Consider the following 23,755-nt stretch of genomic DNA (forward strand, 5'->3'; position numbering starts at 1 on the left):
AAGTGACTGCAGGGGTCTGGCAGGGTTGCGTGGTGGCTCCCAGCGTGTTCCTCACCGCGACTACGCAACTGACCTCACCAAACTGGACTTCCCATTTGGCGTTGACCTCGGCCCGGGCCACAACTACGACCTCGACTACGCCGAAGGCGTAGCGATTTCTTGAGTGTGGCAAGTTTGGCTCCGTCAACAAAGTCATCATCTATCAGGAAAAGCAAGGAGAAGAGGAGGATGCCGAACGACATCATTGTCAAGATATTTGGAAATGGTTGACTCCATCTAACACAACTCTTGATTGGAACTCTGCAACCTGACTGAAGTGACTGCAGGGGTCCGGCAGGATTGCGTGGTGGCTCCCAGCGTGTTCCTCACCGCGACTACGCAACTGACCTCACCAAACTGGACTTCACATTTGGCGTTGACCTCGGCCCGGGCCACAACTACGAACTCGACTACGCCGACGACGTAGCGATTTTTGGTTTCCCTTCTGGACGACCTACCCAAATCCACCACTCACCACTCGTCTCTACATCGGCTAACCAAAGACGGCGACTCAGTCGCTGGGCCAGTGTGACACAAAGCAACCCAGACAAGAGGCGGACGCGCACATCGTGAGAAACTATCACCATTTTGTGCATGGGAATAAACATGTTGACGTAGGAATGTATTGGAATTGCTGCACCATGCACAAAAAAGCTTGTGAGGGGAAAAAAAAGCCCTAGAACATTTACACAATTGAACCGCTGCACGGGATATTCATCCAGATTTTGTGCGTCAATGAAGAGGGTGTAACACACACACACACACACACACTTTTCCTCAAATTGTGACTGATGAATCACGTTAAACATAAATGTCTACACATCATTTTTTGCCCCTCCAGGACAGGAAGTGAATGAGGCCACTTTCTCAATGAAGCCAGGCCCTGCAAAAAAAAAAAAAAAAAAAAAAGAAGAAGAAAGGGTCAGTTCTGTTAAGAAGTCCTCCTTTTCATGTTCGTGCTCATAAGTCCGACGCTTGCAACGCACGGGCGATGTCTTCCGCTTTGAGACTTATCAGGAGAATGTTGACCGCATGGATAACGCTAGCGGCCCTCGTCCCGACATGTTTGTGCTCGTTATCTGATGGTACAGTATCATTTCTTCTATGTTTCTATATTTACCATGTATGTATTATCCATGGGGTTGCAGGTAGATGTCAATCTATTACACAGAATCCTGAACTGATAGCTCAGTTGCACCTATTCTGTGTTATATGTGTTTTATGTTGCACCATTGCACCAAGAAATATTCCTAGTTTGTGAACCCGTTCTCAATCAATGGCAATGAAAACTATTCTGATTCTGATTCTGAGAAGGAGGTTATCTTTAAGGCTAATGTGAACTCTTTCTCTATTGGATGAAGGGCATTTTGTAGCAGTAATGCTTCAGTTTCATCGTGAAAATTAATTAAATACTTGCATCAATCAAAGTTCACTTATATTGCCCTAAATCACGAGTGTGTCAAAGGGCTGCACAAGCCACAACATCAGATCCCACATCAGGGCAAGGAAAAACTCAACCCAATGGGACAGATATCACGTGAAAAGTCTTGACTGACTATCAAAACTCTTGAGTTGATTGTGTTTCGTGGAACAGTCCGCAGGAAGTACAAACATGTGATAGCCTCTTGTCGCTTCGCTTCCTTTTGCAGATTCTTCCTTCTCACTCGTCAACAAAGCCACGGGCTCCTGTCTACTGAAAAAAACGTCCCGCTGCCTGGACGTGCGCTGGACCAGCGGCGACCGCATGTTCGTCACCACCACCAAAAAGTGCCTGGGGGCTCAGGGCCGGAGCGTGGGCAGCGAGGTCAATGTGTACGACTGCGACGACAAGAGCGACCTCCAGAAGTGGGAATGCAGGAACGGGACGCTGCTGGCGCTGAAAGGACAGCAGCTCTACATCGAGCTGTTTTCGGACAGTGGCATCCGGCTCTCGAAAACGACCGGACCGAGCAACGAGTTCACCATCATGGGGACGGCCAATGGCGCCTGCTCTCGAACACACCGAGGTAAAGTACTCAGTGAGGTGGATATTGGGTGGTTAAAGAACTGGCTTTTGATTGCTCTACCTAGTGGTCAAGTTGGTCGAATACAGCCTGGTCGACTGATTTCAAAAACCCAGACAGATGCAACACTATCTTATCTTTTTTGTTTTTGCCATTCTAACTGATGATTGGTGATTTTTTTTTTTCAACGATTTGCTCTTAAATTCAGGGTCGTCTTGTATTTAAAACCCTCTGGTTACACTTGATCCCGTCCATGATACTGTCCCGTCCAGGGATTGACAAAGTTGCGCAACAAAGGCGGGACCTGTGTGTAAGAGTATTATTCCAGGTTCATGGGCTTTGTGAAGTTTCACGCCCGACACTCACGTCTGTTGTGTTGAAAGTTGGGCTGTCAATACGCGATTAATCACCCAAACAATGATTGCATTCAAGACATGGTTGATTGGCAACACTAAAATGGTCCCTAGTATGTGAATGTGAGTGTTGTCTGTCTAGTCTATCTGTGTTGGCCCTGCGATGAGGTTGTCATGTCTGTGTGATCATGTTTTTGTTTTGGTCATGTTCGTTTTGGTTTTTGGACTTTTTGTGCACTTTTGTTTTGTCACCGTAGCAACCATTCGTTTTCACCAGTCACGTCACGCACCTGTTTCACGTTTTGAGTCACGCACCTGCTTTCACTAATCATGTCCATAGTATTTAAGTTCATTCTTTTCAGTTTGTCGTTCTGACGACATCTCCACATTTATGCTTCTGTACACTCTTCATCCTCTAAGATCCTGCTTCATGTCCCATGCCAAAGTAAGTTTTTGTTCCATGTTTATAGTCTTTTTGTTTTTCATAGTTTGTTCTCCGCCATTGTGCGCGCCTTTTGTTTACTTCCTTGTTTTGTAGTTATAGTGTTGTGTAATGTACTCACATTCCCGTCTCGCCCGAGCCAACTTTCCGTTGCATCCCGGAAAAGCTAACACCCTTGACCAAGTCATGACAGTATGTCGTCAGGACGACAAACTGAAAAGAATGAACTTAAATACTATGGACATGATTAGTGAAAGCAGGTGCGTGACTCAAAATATGAAACAGGTGCGTGACGTGACAGGTGACAACTAATGGTTGCTACGGTGACAAAACAAAAGTGCACAAAAAGTCCAAAAACCAAAACGAACATGACCAAAACAAAAACATGATCACACAGACATGACAGAGGTGGCGACTTGTCCAGGGTGTGCACCGCCTTCCGCCCGAATGCAGCTGAGATAGGCTCCAGCACCCCCACGAGGGACAAGCAGTAGAAAATGGATGGATAGATGTATGAACCCAGATAATTCAATGACTTATTTATTTTTGGTTGTGGATGATAACCTGAAAGGTGTCTAGTTAAATGGTCATTGACATACTTGCCAACCTTGAGACCTCCGATTTCGGGAGGTGGGGGAGGTGGGGGAGGGGGGCGTGGTCGGGGTGGGACGGGGGCGTGGTTGGGGGCGTGGCTGGGGGCGTGGCTAAAAGGGGAGGAGTATATTTACAGCTAGAATTCACCAAGTCAAGTATTTCATATATATATAGATAATATATATATATATATATATATATATATATATATATATATAGATAATATATATATATATATATATATATACAAGAAATACTTGACATTCAGTGAATTCTAGCTATATATATATATATATATATATATATATATATATATATATATATATATATATATATATATATATATATATATAAAATAAATACTTGAATTTCAGTGTTAATTTATTTACACATATACACACACATAACACTCATCTACTCATTGTTGAGTTAAGGGTTGAATTGTCCATCCTTGTTCTATTCTCTGTCACTATTTTTCTAACCATGCTGAACACCCTCTCTGATGATGCATTGATGTGTGGCACGCACAAAAGTGCTTTCATCAAATGCACTAGATGGCAGTATTGTCCTGTTTAAGAGTGTCACAACATTGCTGTTTACGGCAGACGAACTGCTTTACGGTAGACGAAAAACGTGACTGCTGTTGTTGTGTGTTGTTGCCGCGCTGGGAGGACGTTAATGAAACTGCCTAACAATAAACCCCACATAAGAAACCAAGAACTCGCCCTCCATCATTCTACAGTTATAACGTGATTGGGCGGGTATGCTGTTTAAATTGTGGGTTAATACTCAAATAAAATATTTGTTATTATGGACCTGAGTCCGCCTGAATTTCGGGAGATTTTCGGGAGAAAATTTGTCCCGGGAGGTTTTCGGGAGAGGCGCTGAATTTCGGGAGTCTCCCGGAAAATCCGGGAGGGTTGGCAAGTATGGTCATTGATCAAATCAATGCATATGTCAATGCAAAGATGAGTTAGGAGACTCCGACTGGTTATATTTTAGGGGGGCTCAAGCCCCCCTAAAATATTCTTAAGCCCCCCTAAATAATTTGGTGTTTTTTTGTTTGTTTTTTACAAATAAATGCCGACATATTCATTATAAAGTGGCCCAAATATGAGTTTAAATAAATAATCATATAACCTGTTATTATTCACTCAGTTTCCCCTCACTTCGTAGCGTAAGGTAGAGAGCCCCTTTCGTGCGTCAGTATCCAATCCATTCCACTTGTTCATATAGAAAATGCCCACATCACTCAAATTCCAGCCCGCATTTTCTCTGCGACCTTGCTTGCGGTCCTGCTGGTGTACGAAGCACATTATCTTCCTTTACAATGAGTGTGCAATTGTAAATCATTTATTTTTTTAAGTTTTGTGTTTCATGTAGAATCTATATAAAGTAATATACATAAGCCTATTGTTAAAATAATGAAAAAAACATCATTAAATATATTTGTTTTATTGTATTGTTACATTAATAGCTGTTGTATTATTATAGGATGGCTTGTTAAACATTTAATAGGATTTTCAGAGGGAGGAAAAACCAAGACATTTAATATAAAATGTAAAATGAATAAATACATAAAAAGAAAAAGAAAATATATGGTTAAAAGCCATCGTCCCGGGGAGCATTTCATTTCGTCCCGTGCATTTAAAAAAAAATAAAAAAATAACAATGAATAATTTCTAAGTCTTTGTTAGCCATACTTGCCAACCTTGAGACCTCCGATTTCGGGAGGTGGGGGCGTGGTCGGGGATGGGGTGGGGGGCGTGGTTAAGATATATATATATAAGAAATACTTGACTTTCAGTGAATTCTAGCTATATATATATATATATATATATATATATATATATATATATATATATATATATATATATATATATATATATATATATATATATATATATATATATATATATATATAAATAAAATAAATACTTGAATTTCAGTGTTCATTTACAAACTACAACTCACAAACACTTTAGAGTTAGGCTCCACTATCAGAATGTGTACTTAAACTTATAAAGATCACATGGATATTATTCAGTGAGTTGATTCACCAAAACTAACCTGTTATAGAGGAGGAAAAAGCACACAGGACGTTTCAATTGTTCACAGACTGGTTGCGCTCATCAGAATGACAAGACACTTCCGGTCTGCAGGCGATAGCATTCAATTGGGAAGAAACGCCCTACTGCCCCCTACTGACCAATGTGAATACTGATAAATGTGTAATGACAGCTCCAAAAACGAATTCAAACCACAAAATAAAACAAATAAATCAACACAAAAACGTGACACATTATGGGTGGGTCACATATGCATGTACAGTAGATGGCAGTATTGTCCTGTTTAAAAGTGTCACAACATTGCTGTTTACGGCAAACGAACTGCTTTACGGTAGACACTGTTGTTGTGTGTTGTCAACACGTCACTCAGGTCCGCCTGAATTTCGGGAGTTTTTCGGGAGAAAATTTGTCCCGGGAGGTTTTCGGGAGAGGCGCTGAATTTCGGGAGTCTCCCGGAAAATCCGGGAGGGTTGGCAAGTATGTTGTTAGCCGTTTGTGAAGTTTTGTGCTCGTGCGTAACATTCGCTCGCATCCTGTGCATCATCTGGGGGCAAAGCCCCCCCTGTCCTTAAAAGCTAGTGACGCCCCTGGTGTTTACATTTCCGATTGACGTCTTTTGCCTCTTTTGCAGCTTATTACACCATCGATGGAAATGGAAATGGAAGGCCGTGTATGTTTCCCTTCCTGTATAAAGATCGCTGGTTTGGCGACTGCACTCCCTATGACTCCTCCATTAAGCGTCCTTGGTGCGCTATTGGGACCAAATACGAACACGAGTTGTGGGGATACTGTCCGACTACATGTAAGCGCTTCAAATGCAACTACGGTATTTGTTTTGTGAACAGTTACTAATATGTTTTTGTGGTTAACGCTCAGCTACAGAACACTGGAACAAGAACCACATCACAGGAGCTTATTACCAGCTGAACACTCAGTCGGTTCTGAGCTGGGCTCAGGCCGACGTGAGCTGCAAGCAGCAGGGGGCCAACCTGGTCAGCATCACGGATACCAACGAGCAAGCTTTTATCTCGGGTAAGACGCCCCCCTTGTGGAGCCTTGCTGCTGGCACAGAACTAACCTGCTGCAAAGAACGCAGAGTAAATGTCAAACACAGTCACTGCCATGTCAGGTATGATAAGTGCTTCAACCAAATCAGCCTTGATGTTCCTGTGATAGAGTAGGTTACTCTGGATGCGGAATGCTGGTCTGATATCTTCTTAGGACAAGGACTATGGTCAGAGAGTAGGGCACAGAGAGGCTCTCAGCCACTCTTTAATGGTGAAGTTGGACAAGTGTGGTATAGGTGTGTGTTGGTGTGTGTGTGTGGTCTAAAGGGAACACATACAAATTAAAGCTGCAAGCAGCGTTGGTCGGGCCCGCGTATTTGGCAGGTGCTAGTCCTAAGTGTCCCAATACTTTTGTCCAGTTTTAGTCCCAAGTGTCCCAATACTTTTGGCAAGTTGTAGTCCTAAGTGTCCCAATACTTTTGTCAAGTTGTAGTCCCAAGTGTCCCAATACTTTTGTCCAGTTTTCGGCCTAAGTGTCCCAATACTTGTGTCCAGTTTTCGGCCTAAGTGTCCCAATACTTTTGTCCAGTTTTAGTCCCAAGTGTCCCAATACTTTTGGCAAGTTGTAGTCCTAAGTGTCCCAATACTTTTGTCAAGTTGTAGTCCCAAGTGTCCCAATACTTTTGTCCAGTTTTCGGCCTAAGTGTCCCAATACTTTTGTCCAGTTTTCGGCCTAAGTGTCCCAATACTTTTGTCCGGTGGTAGTCATAAGTGTCCCAAGACTTTTGTCTAGTGTACCTACCTTGTCTGCATTGTGTGGGCACGTTGGTGCTTCCTGCTTTTAAGCAGCCGTCTTAAAAAAACAGCAGCGCAGCAGCATCAGCGCAGCGGGTCTTTGAAGGGTCATAAAATCAAAACCGGAGCAGGTATTAAAACGCTGTTCTGTTATTTTATACACAAGGGTTCAATCTCTCTCCTGTGTTAGTTTGAAGCCGAAACGACAAACGCGCTCAGAGGAGATAGATTTTGAAGAAAGGTGACCGTTTTTTTACAAAGATTTTGTTTTGAAGGGGGAATAGCAAACTTACTGTTGATTTTTGCTGGGAGTTGTCAATTTATGAAATGTAGGCCTAAGTGAGACCTACATAGAGGTTTTTGTTTCATGTCTCTCCGACCTTCCCAGTGGGAGTTACAGGCAGTTTTGTCAGTTTTTTCATCCGAGGAGCAGTTTTTTGTGCGTTTTATTAAAAAAATTGCGCTAGAGCACAATTTTGAGATTTAGGGTTAGGTTTTTTTATTAGATCACAATTTTTGCCAGTCCTGATGTGTGCGTTCAGTTTGGTGAGTTTTGAAGCATGTTAAGGGGGTCAAATTACAGCTCAAAGAGGCAAAAGTGACTGTTTTTAGTACTTTTTTGTCTTGAAGGGGGAATTGCCAACTTCCTGTTGATTTTAGCCCAAGAATGTACTATTATGAAATGTAGGTCTAAGTCAGACCTACATAGAGGTTTTTGTTTCATGTCTCTCCGACCTTCCTAGTGGGAGTTACAGGTAGTATAGTTTTTTTTTTCTAGGGGGCGCTAGAGCGCAATTTTGAGTTTTGTGGTTCGGTTTTTTAAAAAAAAAGGCAATTTTCGCAGGTCCTGATGTGTGGGTCAAATATGGTGAGTTTTGAAGCATGTTAAGTGGGTCAAATTACAGTTTAATGTGGCGGCGGAAGAATAAAGAATAAAGAATAAAACCTTACAAATTCAATAGGTCCTTATTTCCCATTGCATAAGGACTCCCACAGGGAGTCCTTATGCAATGGGCCATGCGGGCCCTAATAATGATCAGGATACATTTAGGCAATATAATATGCAATAATATAACAGGATATGTATAATGTTATATATAATATAATATAATCTACAATGTGTTATAAAACAAATATACAAACAAATGTACATGGACTATTAAAGCAGTCCATTAGAGATGAATGGAGAATAAGCACTGTTGATTTAGACCAGGGGTCGGCAACCCAAAATGTTGAAGGAGCCATATTGGACCAAAAATACAAAAAAAAAATCTGTCTGGAGCCGCAAAAAATTAAAAGCCATATTACATACAGATAGTGTGTGATGAGATATAAATTGAATTAAGAGGACTTAAAGGAAACTAAATGAGCTCAAATATAGCTACAAATGAGGCATAATGATGCAATTAGCTAGCCTAAATAGCATGTTAGCATCGATTAGCTTGCAGTCATGCAGTGACCAAATATGTCTGATTAGCACTCCACACAAGTCAATAACATCAACAAAACTCACCTTTGTGTATTCACGCACAACGTTGGTGGACAAAATGAGACAGACAAAGAAGTGGCATAAAACACGTCCTAGAAAGTCGGAGATAGTTGTACATGTAAACAAACTACGGTGAGTTCAAGGACCGCCAAAATTAGTAGGACAAAACGGCGATCGCCGAATACTCGAATCAGCGAAGCATGTTTAATATAAACAGTGTGCTTTATAACAAGTAGGGAGGTTTGTGTCATGTTTGTCCTCCTACAGAAACCATATTAAAACAAAATTATTTTTTTTTCCCCCTCATCTTTTTCCATTTTTCATACATTTTAGAAAAATCTCCAAAGAGCCACTAGGGCGGCGCTAAAGCGGCTCTAGAGCCGCGGGTTGCCGACCCCTGATTTAGACAGTGCCCAATCCATTTTCTACCGCTTGTCCCTTTTCAGTGCTTTAAACGTGGTCTGTGTCGCCCTCTAGTGGTAGGATAGGGTAACTACTGTGTAACAAGAAGTATGTCGCCATTGATTGATTGATTGATTGATTGATTGAGACTTGTATTAGTAGATTGCACAGTACAGAACATATTCCGTACAATCGACCACTAAATGGTAACACCCCAAAAGTTTTTCAACTTGTTTAAGTCGGGGGTCCACGTTCATCAATTCTCTATTCTCCTTCAAAACCGCACTAAAAGAACACCTGCAGGCATACTTGCCAACCTTGAGACCTCCGATTCCGGGAGATGGGGGCATGGTTAAGAGGGGAGGAGTATATTTACAGCTAGAATTCACCAAGTCAAGTATTTCATATATATATATATATATATATATATATATATATATATATATATATATATATTACAGGGGTGCCGAAAAGGGGGGGTAAAGGAGACGGATTCTAGGGGCCCATGATGGAGGGGGGCCCAGAGAGGCCCCTAATGATGATGAAATTATAATACAGAAAAAATAATGACACTGTGTTGGGGGCCCTGTAAAGATTATTTTCATGGGGCCCAAAATCCCTAGCGGTGCCCCTGTATATATATATAAGAAATACTTGACTTTCAGTGAATTCTAGCTATATATATATATATATATATATATCTGTGTTGGCCCTGCGATGAGGTGGCGACTTGTCCAGGGTGTACACCGCCTTCCGCCCGATTGTAGCTGAGTTAGGCTCCAGTGCCCCCCGCGACCCCGAAGGGAATACGCGGTAGAAAATGGATGGATGGATATTTATTTTATTATATATATATATATAAATAAAAGAAATACTTGAATTTCAGTATTCATTTATTTACACATATACACACATAACACTCATCTACTCATTGTTGAGTTAAGGGTTGAATTGTCCATCCTTGTTCTATTCTCCGTCACTATTTTTCTAACCATGCTGAACACCCTCTCTGATGATGCATTCTGCTTCGTCTCCTTGTTGTGTGCGCAGTTGTGCACTGCACTCTCTAAAAGCTGTAGATGTTATTGTTATATATGCATGCACAGTAGATGGCAGTATTGTCCTGTTTAAGAGTGTCACAACATTGCTGTTTACGGCAGACGAACTGCTTTACGGTAGACGAAAACGTGACTGCTGTTGTTGTGTGTTGTTACCGCGCTGGGAGGACGTTAATGAAACTGCCTAACAATAAACCCACATAAGAAACCAAGAACTCGCCCTCCATCATTCTACAGTTATAACGTCATTGGGCAGGTACGGTTTTTTATATTGTGGAGGACCTGAGTCCGCCTGAATTTCGGGAGATTTTCGGGAGAAAATTTGTCCCGGGAGGTTTTCGGGAGAGGCGCTGAATTTCGGGAGTCTCCCGGAAAATCCGGGAGGATTGGCAAGTATGATGTTTGATAAGAAATTATCGAGTTCGAGCCCGTTATCGAATCCTCTTCCTTATCGATTCGCTTATCGAATCCAGATAGGTTGTTGTATATGGAAAAAAATCACACAATACTTGGTTTAACAAAAGGTCACTTTTATTTTTTAAGAAAAAAAGTAAAATAAATAAATAAATATTGACTGTTGTTACCCAAAAAAAATAAATAAATAAATATTGACTGTTTTTACCCCAAAAAATAAATAAATAAATATTGACTGTTGTTACCCCAAAAAATAAATAAATAAATATTGACTGTTGTTACCCCAAAAAATAAATAAATAAATATTGACTGTTAGTGCCCCTTAAGTGGGCCACCTAAGAAAAATACATGCAGGGAAAATCCTGCATTCATTTGTATTGTACTGCACTTTACATTTGAAACAAATCTCAGAGTAATGGCGTTGATTACTTTTTGCTCCATCACATGTCAGCAAAATACAATTATTAACCTACTTGTGTTTGTCTGTGTTCACCAAATTGAAGGGGAGGAGATTTTTCCACCATCATTCTCTTTAGCTTGCGAGTAATGTTGTTACACTGCAAAAAGTCAGTGTTCAAAAACAAGAAAAAAAAAAAATGCAAAAATTAGGGGTATTTTGTTTGAACTAAGCAAAATTATCTGCCAATAGAACAACAAAATTCGGCTTGTCAAGACTTTCCAAGACAAGTAAAATTAAAGCTGCAAGCAGCATTGGTCGGGCCGGCGTATTTGGCAGGTGCTAGTCCTAACTGTCCCAATACTTTTGTCCAGTGGTAGTCCTAAGTGTCCCAATACTTTTGTCTACTTTTAGTCTGAAGTGTCCCAAGACTTTTGTCTAGTGTACCTACCTTGTCTGCATTGTGTGGGCACGTTGGTGCTTCCTGCTTTTAAGCAGCCATCTTAAAAAAACAGCAGCGCAGCAGCATCAGCGCAGCGGGTCTTTGAAGGGTCATAAAATCCAAACCGGAGCAGTTCGAAAAAAAGCGCTTCTGACATTGTAATCACAAGGGTTCAATCTCTCTCCTGTGTTAGTTTGAAGGCAAAACGAGTTCGTTTTTGAAGGAAGGTGACCGGTTTTTACAAAAAATGTGTTTTGAAGGGGGAATAGCAAACTTCCTGTTGATTTTTGCTGGGGGTTGTCAGTTTATGAAATGTAGGTCTAAGTGAGACCTACATAGAGGTTTTTGTTTCATGTCTCTCCGACCTTCCCAGTGGGAGTTACAGGCAGTTTTGTCATTTTTTTCTTCCGAGGAGCAGTTTTTTTTGCGTTTTATTAAAAAATTGCAGTAGAGCGCAATTTTGAGATTTGGGGTTAGGTTTTTTTTTTAGATCGCAATGTTTGCCAGTCCTGATGTGTGCGGTCAGTTTGGTGAGTTTTGAAGCGTGTTAAGGGGGTCAAATTACAGCTCAAAGAGGCAAAAGTGACTGTTTTTAGTACTTTTTTGTCTTGAAGGGGGAATTGCCAACTTCCTGTTGATTTTAGCCCGAGAATGTACTATTATGAAATCTAGATCTGAGTCAGACCTACATAGAGGTTTTTGTTTCATGTCTCTCCGACCTTCCTAGTGGGTGTTACAGGCAGTCTAGTTTTTTTTTTCCTAGGGGGCGCTAGAGCGCAATTTTGATTTTTGGGGTTCAGTTTTTTATTAAAAGGCAATTTTCGCAGGTCCTGATGTGTGGGTCAAATATGGTGAGTTTTGAAGCATGTTAAGTGGGTCAAATTACAGCTCAAAGAGGCGGTCGGTATAATAATAATAAAGAATAATAAAACCTTACAAATTCAATAGGTCCTTATGTCCCATTGCATAAGGACTCCCTTTGGGAGTCCTTATACAATGGGCCATGCGGGCCCTAATTAGCTAACCTCAATAAACCCAACAATAGCTTAAAATAAGTATATTCTCACTAATAACAAGTGCACTTTTCTTGGTAGAAAAAAAAGAGACCTTTTTGCTCAATATGTTGAAAAATATTCTTAAGTTAAGTAAATGCTAGTTCCATTATTTTGACATGATGATATGCGCTCGCCATTACATTTCTTGAAACCAGCAAACTTTTACTAAAAACTAATTTATTGTTCTTAAAGGAAAGGCAAGCGCTTGTTACTCTCGGGGTCTCCTAGCCGCTCAGGCAAATCGTATTGTCTAAAGATGCATTTTTCCATGGATAACATGACATCATCACGCCAAGTGCGTGCTCTTTCAGTCAATTAGTGCGCATATATACAGCCCGGCCCCCGGCCCAAAATTTTTTTATTGTCATTTTGAAGAATTTATCTGAACGTGCATGAACTATTTCTGTTCAAAATTGTTTGAAATGTTAAATGTTTAAATATTAACTGTCAGTTTACTGTACTGTGCCAACTGTACTACTATATGAGTACCTATTTTCTATTGTTTCATTGAAAACAAAACAGCAAAGTCCATTTGGCTGTCATCAGTTTTAATTATGAGACACATTCGTGTCAAAATCATGATTTTTTTTTTCACGCTTGAAATAAGAAATTATTACTTTAAAAAAAGTAGTTTTATACTTGTGAGTGTTGATGACACAGCTTTGCAACAGTTGATATTCTAGTTTCAAGCATGTTTTACTCAATATAGGTCATCAAATCTCAGCAAAAAGCTGTAATATCTTACTGAGATCATTTAGGACCAAAACACTTAAAACAAGTAAAACACTCTAACATAAAATCTGCTTAGTGAGAAGAATTATCTTATCAGACAGAAAATAAACAAATATCACCCTTATTTGACATATTTCATTCTACTTAGATGTCAGTTTTTGCAGTGTAGTCTCCTCCTCACTCATCTTGCTGCACTCTGCGTTATACCTCGCTATGGTAAATGGTTATACCCCACCATGGTAAATGGATACCTCGCTATGGTAAATGGGTTAACGCTCTGCTGGTCACTCTGGCTGTCATCATCTGAAATAGGATAACGTTAACATTATCTTAAGCACTAGTTTATTAGACAGACCTGCAAACTCTGGAGTGGTGTAGGCTACAAGATACCGTTAACCATACTTGCCAACCTTGAGACCTCCGATTTCGGGAGGTGGGTGGTGGGTGGTGGGGGCGGGGGCGTGGTCGTGGGTGGGGCGGGGGGTGTGTTTGGGGCGGGGTTAAGATATTTATATATACAGGTAAAAGCCAGTTAATTAGAATGTTTTGAAAAACTTGATTTATTTCAGTAATTGCATTCAAAAGGTGTAACTTGTACATTATATTTATTCATTGCACACAGACTGATGCATTCAAATGTTTATTTCATTTAATTTTGATGATTTGAAGTGGCAACAAATGAAAATCCAAAATTCCGTGTGTCACAAAATTAGAATATTACTTAAGGCTAATACAAAAAAGGGATTTTTAGAAATGTTGGCCAACTGAAAAGTATGAAAATGAAAAATATGAGCATGTACAATACTCAATACTTGGTTGGAGCTCCTTTTGCCTCAATTACTGCGTTAATGCGGCGTGGCATGGAGTCGATGAGTTTCTGGCACTGCTCAGGTGTTATGAGAGCCCAGGTTGCTCTGATAGTGGCCTTCAACTCTTCTGCGTTTTTGGGTCTGGCATTCTGCATCTTCCTTTTCACAATACCCCACAGATTTTCTATGGGGCTAAGGTCAGGGGAGTTGGCGGGCCAATTTAGAACAGAAATACCATGGTCCGTAAACCAGGCACGGGTAGATTTTGCGCCGTGTGCAGGCGCCAAGTCCTGTTGGAACTTGAAATGTCCATCTCCATAGAGCAGGTCAGCAGCAGGAAGCATGAAGTGCTCTAAAACTTGCTGGTAGACGGCTGCGTTGACCCTGGATCTCAGGAAACAGAGTGGACCGACACCAGCTGGACTGCTGCTGAGAGGTCCAAAGTCATGTTTTCTGACGAAAGCAAATTTTGCATTTCCTTTGGAAATCGAGGTCCCAGAGTCTGGAGGAAGACAGGAGAAGCACAGGATCCACGTTGCCTGAAGTCTAGTGTAAAGTTTCCACCATCAGTGATGGTTTGGGGTGCCATGTCATCTGCTGGTGTCGGTCCACTCTGTTTCCTGATATATATATATATATATATATATATATATATATATATATATATATATATATATATATATACATATATGAAATACTTGACTTGGTGAATTCTAGCTGTAAATATACTCCTCCCCTTTTAGCCACGCCCCCGTCCCACCCCGACCACGCCCATCCCCACCCCCTCCCCCCACCTCCCGAAATCGGAGGTCTCAAGGTTGGCAAGTATGCTATAGTGGCTTCGATAACGGGAACCGGTGCTCAAAAAAGGGATTCGAATCCTTGGAATCGGTTCTTTTCTTATCGAACAATCGGGAGAACCGGTTTCGAACATGATCCCTGTGGGCCATATTTCGCAGAAACGCTACAAACAGGAATTGACGTCTCAGACTAGATCGCCAAATTAAGAGGACAGGAAATCTAACATCTGAAAAAGCCCAAAACACTTTCTGACAGTTCCATAGTAAATTACTTTTCAACTTCAACGATCTTTCATTGTCAATGTTTCCATACATGCAAGACATACTGTCAGAAAATCGCAGTTTTGAGATATTACATTTCCTGTGCTCTTAATTTGGCGATCTAGTCTGAGACCTAATTTCCTGTTTGTAGCATTTCTGTAATATGGGCTGTTGGGGGATTGTGTAAACAGCATTGTGTGCGTTCCTGACTTAAATGTAAGTATACGTCGAATATAGCACGGTTATTAATGCTAAAATGCCTATAATGTGGTAGATGTAGCCTTAACCGAGTGTTTGTTTGCAACAATGTTTCTGCTTGACGATATCATTCGCCAGCTCAACTTTCGCCCTGTTAATACTTCTTGACTACCATGAATTGATTTAAGTGGACCCCGACTTAAACAAGTTGAAAAACTTATTCGGGTGTTACCATTTAGTGGTCAATTGTACGGAATATGTACTGAACTGTGCAATCTACTGATAAAAGTTTCGATCAATCAAAATTGTTACACAGTAGTTAGCCTATCCTACCACTAGAGGGGGACACAGACGACGTTTAAAGCACTGTCTAAATCAACGGTTCTTATTCTCCATTCATCTCTAATGGACTGCTTTAATAGTCCAGTTTTATAACACATTGTAGATTATATTATATATAACATTATACATATCATGTTATATTATTGCATATTATATTGCCTAAATGTATCCTAATCATTCTTTGTATGTGTTCCATACTTGCCAACCTTGAGACCTCCGAATTGGGGAGGTGGGGCGGGGGGCGTGGTTGGGGGCGTGGTTTATATATATATATATATCCATCCATCCATCCATCCATCTTCTTCCGCTTATCCGAGGTCGGGTCGCGGGGGCAGCAGCCTAAGCAGGGAAGCCCAGACTTCCCTCTCCCCAGCCACTTCGTCCAGCTCCTCCCGGGGGATCCCGAGGCGTTCCCAGGCCAGCCGGGAGACATAGTCTTCCCAACGTGTCCTGGGTCTTCCTCGTGGCCTCCTACCGGTCGGACATGCCCTAAACACCTCCTTAGGGAGGCGCTCGGGTGGCATCCTGACCAGATGCCCGAACCACCTCATCTGGCTCCTCTCAATGTGGAGGAGCAGCGGCTTTACTTTGAGCTCCCCCCGGATGACAGAGCTTCTCACCCTATCTCTAAGGGAGAGCCCCGCCACCCGGCGGAGGAAACTCATTTCGGCCGCTTGTACGCGTGATCTTGTCCTTTCGGTCATAACCCAAAGCTCATGACCATAGGTGAGGATGGGAACGTAGATCGACCGGTAAATTGAGAGCTTTGCCTTCCGGCTCAGCTCCTTCTTCACCACAACGGATCGATACAGCGTCCGCATTACTGAAGACGCCGCACCGATCCGCCTGTCGATCTCACGATCCACTCTTCCCTCACTCGTGAACAAGACTCCGAGGTACTTGAACTCCTCCACTTGGGGCAAGATCTCCTCCCCAACCCGGAGATGGCACTCCACCCTTTTCCGGGCGAGAACCATGGACTCGGACTTGGAGGTGCTGATTCTCATCCCAGTCGCTTCACACTCAGCTGCGAACCGATCCAGTGAGAGCTGAAGATCCTGGCCAGATGAAGCCATCAGGACCAAATCATCTGCAAAAAGCAGAGACCTAATCCTGCAGCCACCAAACCGGATCCCCTCAACGCCTTGACTGCGCCTAGAAATTCTGTCCATAAAAGTTATGAACAGAATCGGTGACAAAGGGCAGCCTTGGCGGAGTCCAACCCTCACTGGAAACGTGTCCGACTTACTGCCGGCAATGCGGACCAAGCTCTGACACTGATCATACAGGGAGCGGACCGCCACAATCAGACAGTCCGAAACCCCATACTCTCTGAGCACTCCCCACAGGACTTCCCGAGGGACACGGTCGAATGCCTTCTCCAAGTCCACAAAGCACATGTAGACTGGTTGGGCAAACTCCCATGAACCCTCAAGGACCCTGCCGAGAGTATAGAGCTGGTCCACAGTTCCACGACCAGGACGAAAACCACACTGTTCCTCCTGAATCCGAGGTTCGACTATCCGGCGTAGCCTCCTCTCCAGTACACCTGAATAGACCTTACCGGGAAGGCTGAGGAGTGTGATCCCACGATAGTTAGAACACCGTGGGATCACAGTGTTCTATATATATATATATATATATATATATATATATATATATATATATATATATATATATATATATATATATATATATATATATAAGAAATACTTGACTTTCAGTGAATTCTAGGTCTGCAGGTGATAGCATTCAATTGGGAAGAAACGCCCTACTGCCCCCTACTGACCAATGTGAATACTGATAAATGTGTAATGACAGCTCCAAAAAACGAATTCAAACCACAAAATAAAATAAATAAATCAACACAAAAATGTGACACATTATGGGTGGGTCACATATGCATGTACAGTAGATGGCAGTATAGTCCTGTTTAAAAGTGTCACAACATTGCTGTTTACGGCAGACGAACTGCTTTACGGTAGACGAAAACTTGACTGCTGTTGTTGTGTGTTGTTACCGCGCTGGGAGGACGTTAATGAAACTGCCTAACAATAAACCCACATGAGAAACCAAGAACTCGCCCTCGATCAATAGCTGTTTATATTGTGGGAAAGCGGACGTGTGAACAGGCTGTCAACACGTCACTCAGGTCCGCCCCCTCCAGCTCCGCCTGAATTTCGGGAGAAAATTTGTCCCGGGAGGTTTTCGGGAGAGGCGCTGAATTTCGTGAGTCTCCCGGAAAATCCGGGAGGGTTGGCAAGTATGATGTGTTCCCTTTAGACCACACCCACACACACACCTATACCCATACTTGCCAACCTTGAGACCTCCGAATTGGGGAGATGGGGGGCTGTTGGGGTCGGGGTTGTGGTGCAGGCAGCATACCCCTTCCCCTTCGAGCTGTCCTGGATGAAATGAAATTCTTTTTTCCAATCATTTTGGAACTTGCGAGCGTATTTCTCCTTCTTACTCGTCGTCGCCATGTCTCTTCTTCGTTCTTCTGCTTCGTCTCCTTCTTGTTGTGTGTGCAGTTGTGCACTGAGCTCCAAAAGCCGTAGATGTTATTGTAGCGTCCCGGAAGAGTTAGTGCTGCAAGGGGATTCTGGGTCTTTGTTCTTTTGTGTTTATGTTGTGTTACGGTGCGGATGTTCTCCCGAAATGTGTTTGTCATTCTTGTTTGGTGTGGGTTCACAGTATGGAGCACATTACCAAGTATGCATGGCATTCACTTGTGTGAGTGTGTGTGTATGCTTGAAATTATCGTTAGCATTAAACCAGTTGAAAGATCATACAACGTGTCAGCATTTCTTGACATCTTCGAGTTAAGACCATTGTTAAACCCGTCCAACGCTACATTATTATGTGGCTGGGCCGGCACGCTGTTTATATGAAGGAAAAGCGGATGCCTGGACAGCATGCCATACTTGCCAACCCTCTCGGATTTTCCGGGAGACTCCCGAAATTCAGCGCCTCTCCCGAAAACCTCCCGGGACAAATTTTCTCCCGAAAATCTCCCGAAATTCAGGCGGACCTGAGTGACGTGTTGACAGCCTGTTCACACGTCCGCTTTCCCACAATAGAAACAGCTAATGATCGAGGGCGAGTTCTTGGTTTCTTATGTGGGTTTATTGTTAGGCAGTTTCATTAACGTCCTCCCAGCGCGGTAACAACACACAACAACAGCAATCAAGTTTCCGTCTACCGTAAAGCAGTTCGTCTGCCGTAAACAGCAATGTTGTGACACTTTTAAACAGGACAATACTGCCATCTACTGTACATGCATACAGGTATGTGACCCACCCATAATGTGTCACATTTTTGTGTTGATTTATTTATTTTATTTTGTGGTTTGAATTCGTTTTTGGAGCTGTCATTACACATTTATCAATATTCACATTGGTCAGTAGGGGGCAGTAGGGCGTTTCTTCCCAATTGAATGCTATCACCTGCAGACCGGAAGTGTCTTGTCATTCTGATGAGCGCGACCAGTCTGTGAACAATTGAAACGTCCTGTGTGCTTTTTCCTCCTGTATAACAGGTTAGTTTTGGTGAATCAACTGACTGAATAATATCCATGTGATCTTTGTAAGTTTAAGTACACATTCTGATGATGGAGCCTAACTCTAAAGTGTTTGTGAGTTGTAGTTTGTATTTGTGAATGAATCCAGTGCACAGCTGCAGTAATCAATACAAAATGGCGACGTGAGTGCGCAATGTTTATATAGGAACTTCTGATCCTAATTCAGACTCCCAAATTAGAGCTCCCGTTTTCTTATTGATTTTATAATGTATATTTGTATAATGTGTGTGTGCTGAAATAGTGACAGAGAATAGAACAAGGATGGACAATTCAACCCTTAACTCAACAATGAGTAGATGAGTGTTATGTGTGTGTATATGTGTAAATAAATGAACACTGAAATTCAAGTATTTCTTTTATATATGTATATATATATATATATAGCTAGAATTCACTGAAAGTCAAGTATTTCTTATATATATATATCTTAACCACGCCCCCAACCACGCCCCCCGCCCCACCCCGACCACGCCCCCCACACCCCACCTCCCGAAATCGGAGGTCTCAAGGTTGGCAAGTATGCAGCATGCGGCTGTTAAGGGGTGAAGGTTTCAGGTGAGAGAGGATGCTAAAGGCAGTGCCTTGAAGGCACGCCCCTAATATTGTTGTCCGGGTGGAAATCGGGAGAAATTTGGGAGTAATTTGGGATTTTCGGGAGGGGCACTGAAATTCTGGAGTCTCTCTGTGGAAAATAAGGAGGGTTGGCAAGTATGACTATACCACACTTGTCCAACTTCACCATTATAGAGTGGCTGAAAGCCTCTCTGTGCCCTACTCTCTGACCGGAGTCCTTGTCCTAAAGAAGATATCATACCAGCATTCCGCATCCAGAGTAACTTATTCTATCACACATACAGTACGGAATAATCAAGATATCGTTTCTCCAAGCTCATTTCCGAAAAAAGGGAAAATGACAATTTTAAAAAGTCTTTACGAGACAGGAATTTTACGGGAACGTTTTCTTGTGAATCCTGTCTGATCGCAACGTTGTGATGAAGCAATACGAATGAGGAAGACTTTAGAAAAAGAGGAACGATCCCTTCTTCACCCTGGCCTTTTCTTGTCTTCTGTCCGCTTCCACCACCACAACGCTCACATAGCACTGTTAGGAAATAAGAAGAACAGGTTGTGGATCGGGCTGGTCCTGAACCCTGAGCACGGCTGGCTGTGGTCTGACGGGAGGCCAATGCGATACCTCAGATGGAGCAGTGGTTAGTCACTTCACACAGTTGGTAGTATTTAAGAATAAGTCTCATGTTTAGTAACGAGTAGTGTCTCTGCACTTTAGGATATCCGCTTCCTAATCCGGGCCACAACTGCGCACTTCTGGACTCGGATGGGCTGCACAGGTGGCAGACGTTATCCTGCGCCAAGAAAATAGGCTACATCTGCTTCAAAGCCGGAGCTCCGCCAGTCCCACCTCAGGGTAAAGAATCCCCCTCCAAGTGTCAGAGACGTAAGTATTAGCTCACTGAGGAATCTTCTTTTCTTTTTTTTTTGGTCATCAGTGGAGCAAGGGTTCTGTACAAGCCCGTGGATTCCCTACAATGGCCACTGCTTCCACCTCGTCCGTACTCCGAAGACGTGGACCGACGCCCAGAAGGACTGTCGCAAGGAGGAGGGGGCACTTGTGAGCATGCGCAACGTGGAGGACTTCGGCTTTGTCGTCTCTCAACTCGGATACGGTGGGTGAACACTACTTTTGTCCTAAACAAGCAGCGGGTGAATTATTTTTTAAGTCAATTTCAAACAAAAACTGAAAAAAAACGGACATAAATAAAACCATAATAATTCAATACTATTTTATTTATTCGGGGACGTCGTGGCAAGGTTAGGAGAGTGGCCGTGCCAGCAACCTGAGGGTTCCTGGTTCAATATCTATATATACCGTATTTTTCAGACTATAAGTCGCAGTTTTTTTCCATAGTTTGGTGCGACTTATACTCCGAAAAATACGGTACCGGCCCCCAGACACATTTTCTTCTCTAAATGTGTGTGTATATGTGTAAGTAAATGAACACTGAAATTCAAGTATTTCTCTTATTTATATATATATATATATATATATATATATATATATATATATATATATATAATAAAATAAATATATACATATATATATATATATATATATATATATATATATATATATATATATATATATATATATATATATATATTATATATATAATTAAAATTAAAAAAGCCTTTTTTTAGATATATGCGTGCTTGTTCTAATTTTTATTTTTATTATCTTTTTATTTATTTTTTAATACACTGTAGCACTTTGAGGTTGTTTGCTAATTGTAAAGTGCTTTTTACAAATCAAATCTATTATTATTATTACTATAAATATTACCATTTTAATTCAATGATTAATACATGTGCAAACTAAAAACACAATAGACATATTTGTGACTCTGTGCACGTATTATTAAAATTAAATGAACTAAATAAAAAATGTGAATATTTCAATTAAACGAATTAATGTTTTAACATATATATATATATATATATATATATATATATATATATATGTTAAAACATTAATATTTCAATTAAACTAATTAATGTTTTAATATATATATATGTTTTAATATATATATATATATATATATATATATATATATATATATTAAAACATTAATTCGTTTAATTGAAATATTCACATATATATATATATATATATATATATATATATGTTAAAACATTAATATTTCAATTAAACTAATTCATGTTTTAATATATATATATATATATATATATATATATATATATATTAAAACATTAATTAGTTTAATTGAAATATTCACATATATATATATATATATATATATATATATATATATATATATATATATGTATATATTAAAACATATATATATATATTAAAACATTAATTAGTTTAATTGAAATATTCACATTTTTTATTTAGTTCATTTAATTTTAATAATATATATATATATTTATATATATATATATATATGTTAAAACATTAATTAGTTTAATTGAAATATTCACATTTTTTATTTAGTTCATTTAATTTTAATAATACGTGCACAGAGTCACAAATATGTCTATTGTGTTTTTAGTTTGCACATGTATTAATCATTGAATTAAAATGGTAATATTTATAGTAATAATAATAATAGATTTTATTTGTAAAAAGCACTTTACATTTAGCAAACAATGTCAAAGTGCTACAGTGTATTAAAAAATAAATAAAAAGATAATAAACGAGCACGCATATATCTAAAAAAAGGCTTTTTTAAAAAAAAGAATGGTTTTTAAGCCTTATTTAACACAAAATATTGTCTTGTTGTATTTAATAAAATTTGAATTGATTTGATTTTGTTTATTTATTTATAATATGTATAGAAATTCATAAATATGTTTATTGTTTTTAAGGTTTTGTGATAAATGTTGAAATAATATATCTTTTAAATAGTTTTGTTTTATTAATTTCATTTAAATGTATTTATTTCTGCGATGAGGTGGCGACTTGTCCACGGTGTACCCCGCCTTCCGCCCGATTGTAGCTGAGATAGGCTCCAGCGCCCCCCGCGACCCCAAAGGGAATAAGCGGTAGAAAATGGATGGATGGATGTATTTATTTTATTTTCTTAACGCATTGAGTACCTTGAAGGTAGAAAAGCGCTATACAAGTATAACCCGTTTACTTAATATTATATGTGAAATTGTATTTCTTTTTTTTTTTTCTTTATTAATCAATCCAACAAAATAATACACAATAATACCATAATAATACAATTCCAAAACCAAACCTGGCCCAGCAACATTCAGAGTAGCAATCAACAGAGCAATTGAGAGGACACGCAAACATGACACAAAACAATCCAAAAGTAGTCAAACACAAAGAAATAACATCAACAACAGTATCAATATTAATAAGAATTCCAACATAGCAGTGATTAGAAATCCCATCAGCCATTTATAGAAAATAAAAACATGTAAAAAATTAACAGTAGTGGCTTAAACTTGCATTGCATCTCATAAGCTTGACACATTGTGTCCAATATTTTCAACAAAGATAAAATAAGTCATATTTTAGGTTAATTTAATAGTTAAAACAAATTAAAATAATGGATCCCATATTCCAATATATGACTCATTATTATCTAAACTAAAGGCAATTATATTTCTAATTCACTGTAAATGCTCTGATTAACACCTCCGATCTAAACTAAATAACTGCCCGAGTATCAAATTAGTGCCAGCTCATAAAACATCTGTTGCTGTAGGCCAGTGTTTTTCAACCTTTTTGGAGCCAAGGCACATTTTTTGCGTTGAAAAAATGCGGAGGCACACCACCAGCAGACATCATTTAAAAACGGAACTCAGTTGACAGTAAAAAGTCGTCGTCGCAATTGTTGGATATGACTTTAAAGCATAACCAAGCATGCATCAATATAGCTCTTGTCTCAAAGTAGGTGTACTGTCACCACCTGTC

The 23,755-nt window shown here is 40.3% G+C and overlaps 1 protein-coding gene across 2 annotated transcripts in view; it reads left to right on the forward strand.

Moving 5' to 3' along the window:
• The first annotated feature begins 953 nt into the window (after positions 1 to 953).
• Positions 954 to 23,755, forward strand: part of mrc1b (mannose receptor, C type 1b) — a 98,237-nt gene continuing 75,435 nt past the window's right edge. The window contains exons 1-7 of one of the 2 annotated variants that reach the window (XM_061978779.1): positions 954 to 1,124; positions 1,689 to 2,045; positions 6,132 to 6,302; positions 6,377 to 6,532; positions 20,385 to 20,495; positions 20,573 to 20,710; positions 20,793 to 20,969. In XM_061978779.1, coding sequence (XP_061834763.1) covers positions 1,031 to 1,124; positions 1,689 to 2,045; positions 6,132 to 6,302; positions 6,377 to 6,532; positions 20,385 to 20,495; positions 20,573 to 20,710; positions 20,793 to 20,969 — 1,204 coding nt within the window. In that variant the 5' untranslated portion in view covers positions 954 to 1,030. The remainder of the gene's footprint in view (positions 1,125 to 1,688; positions 2,046 to 6,131; positions 6,303 to 6,376; positions 6,533 to 20,384; positions 20,496 to 20,572; positions 20,711 to 20,792; positions 20,970 to 23,755) is intronic. The other variant, XM_061978777.1, reaches the window with a different exon arrangement.

The sequence above is a fragment of the Nerophis lumbriciformis genome, linkage group LG19 (assembly GCF_033978685.3).
Source record: "Nerophis lumbriciformis linkage group LG19, RoL_Nlum_v2.1, whole genome shotgun sequence".
Classification (NCBI taxonomy): domain Eukaryota; kingdom Metazoa; phylum Chordata; class Actinopteri; order Syngnathiformes; family Syngnathidae; genus Nerophis; species Nerophis lumbriciformis.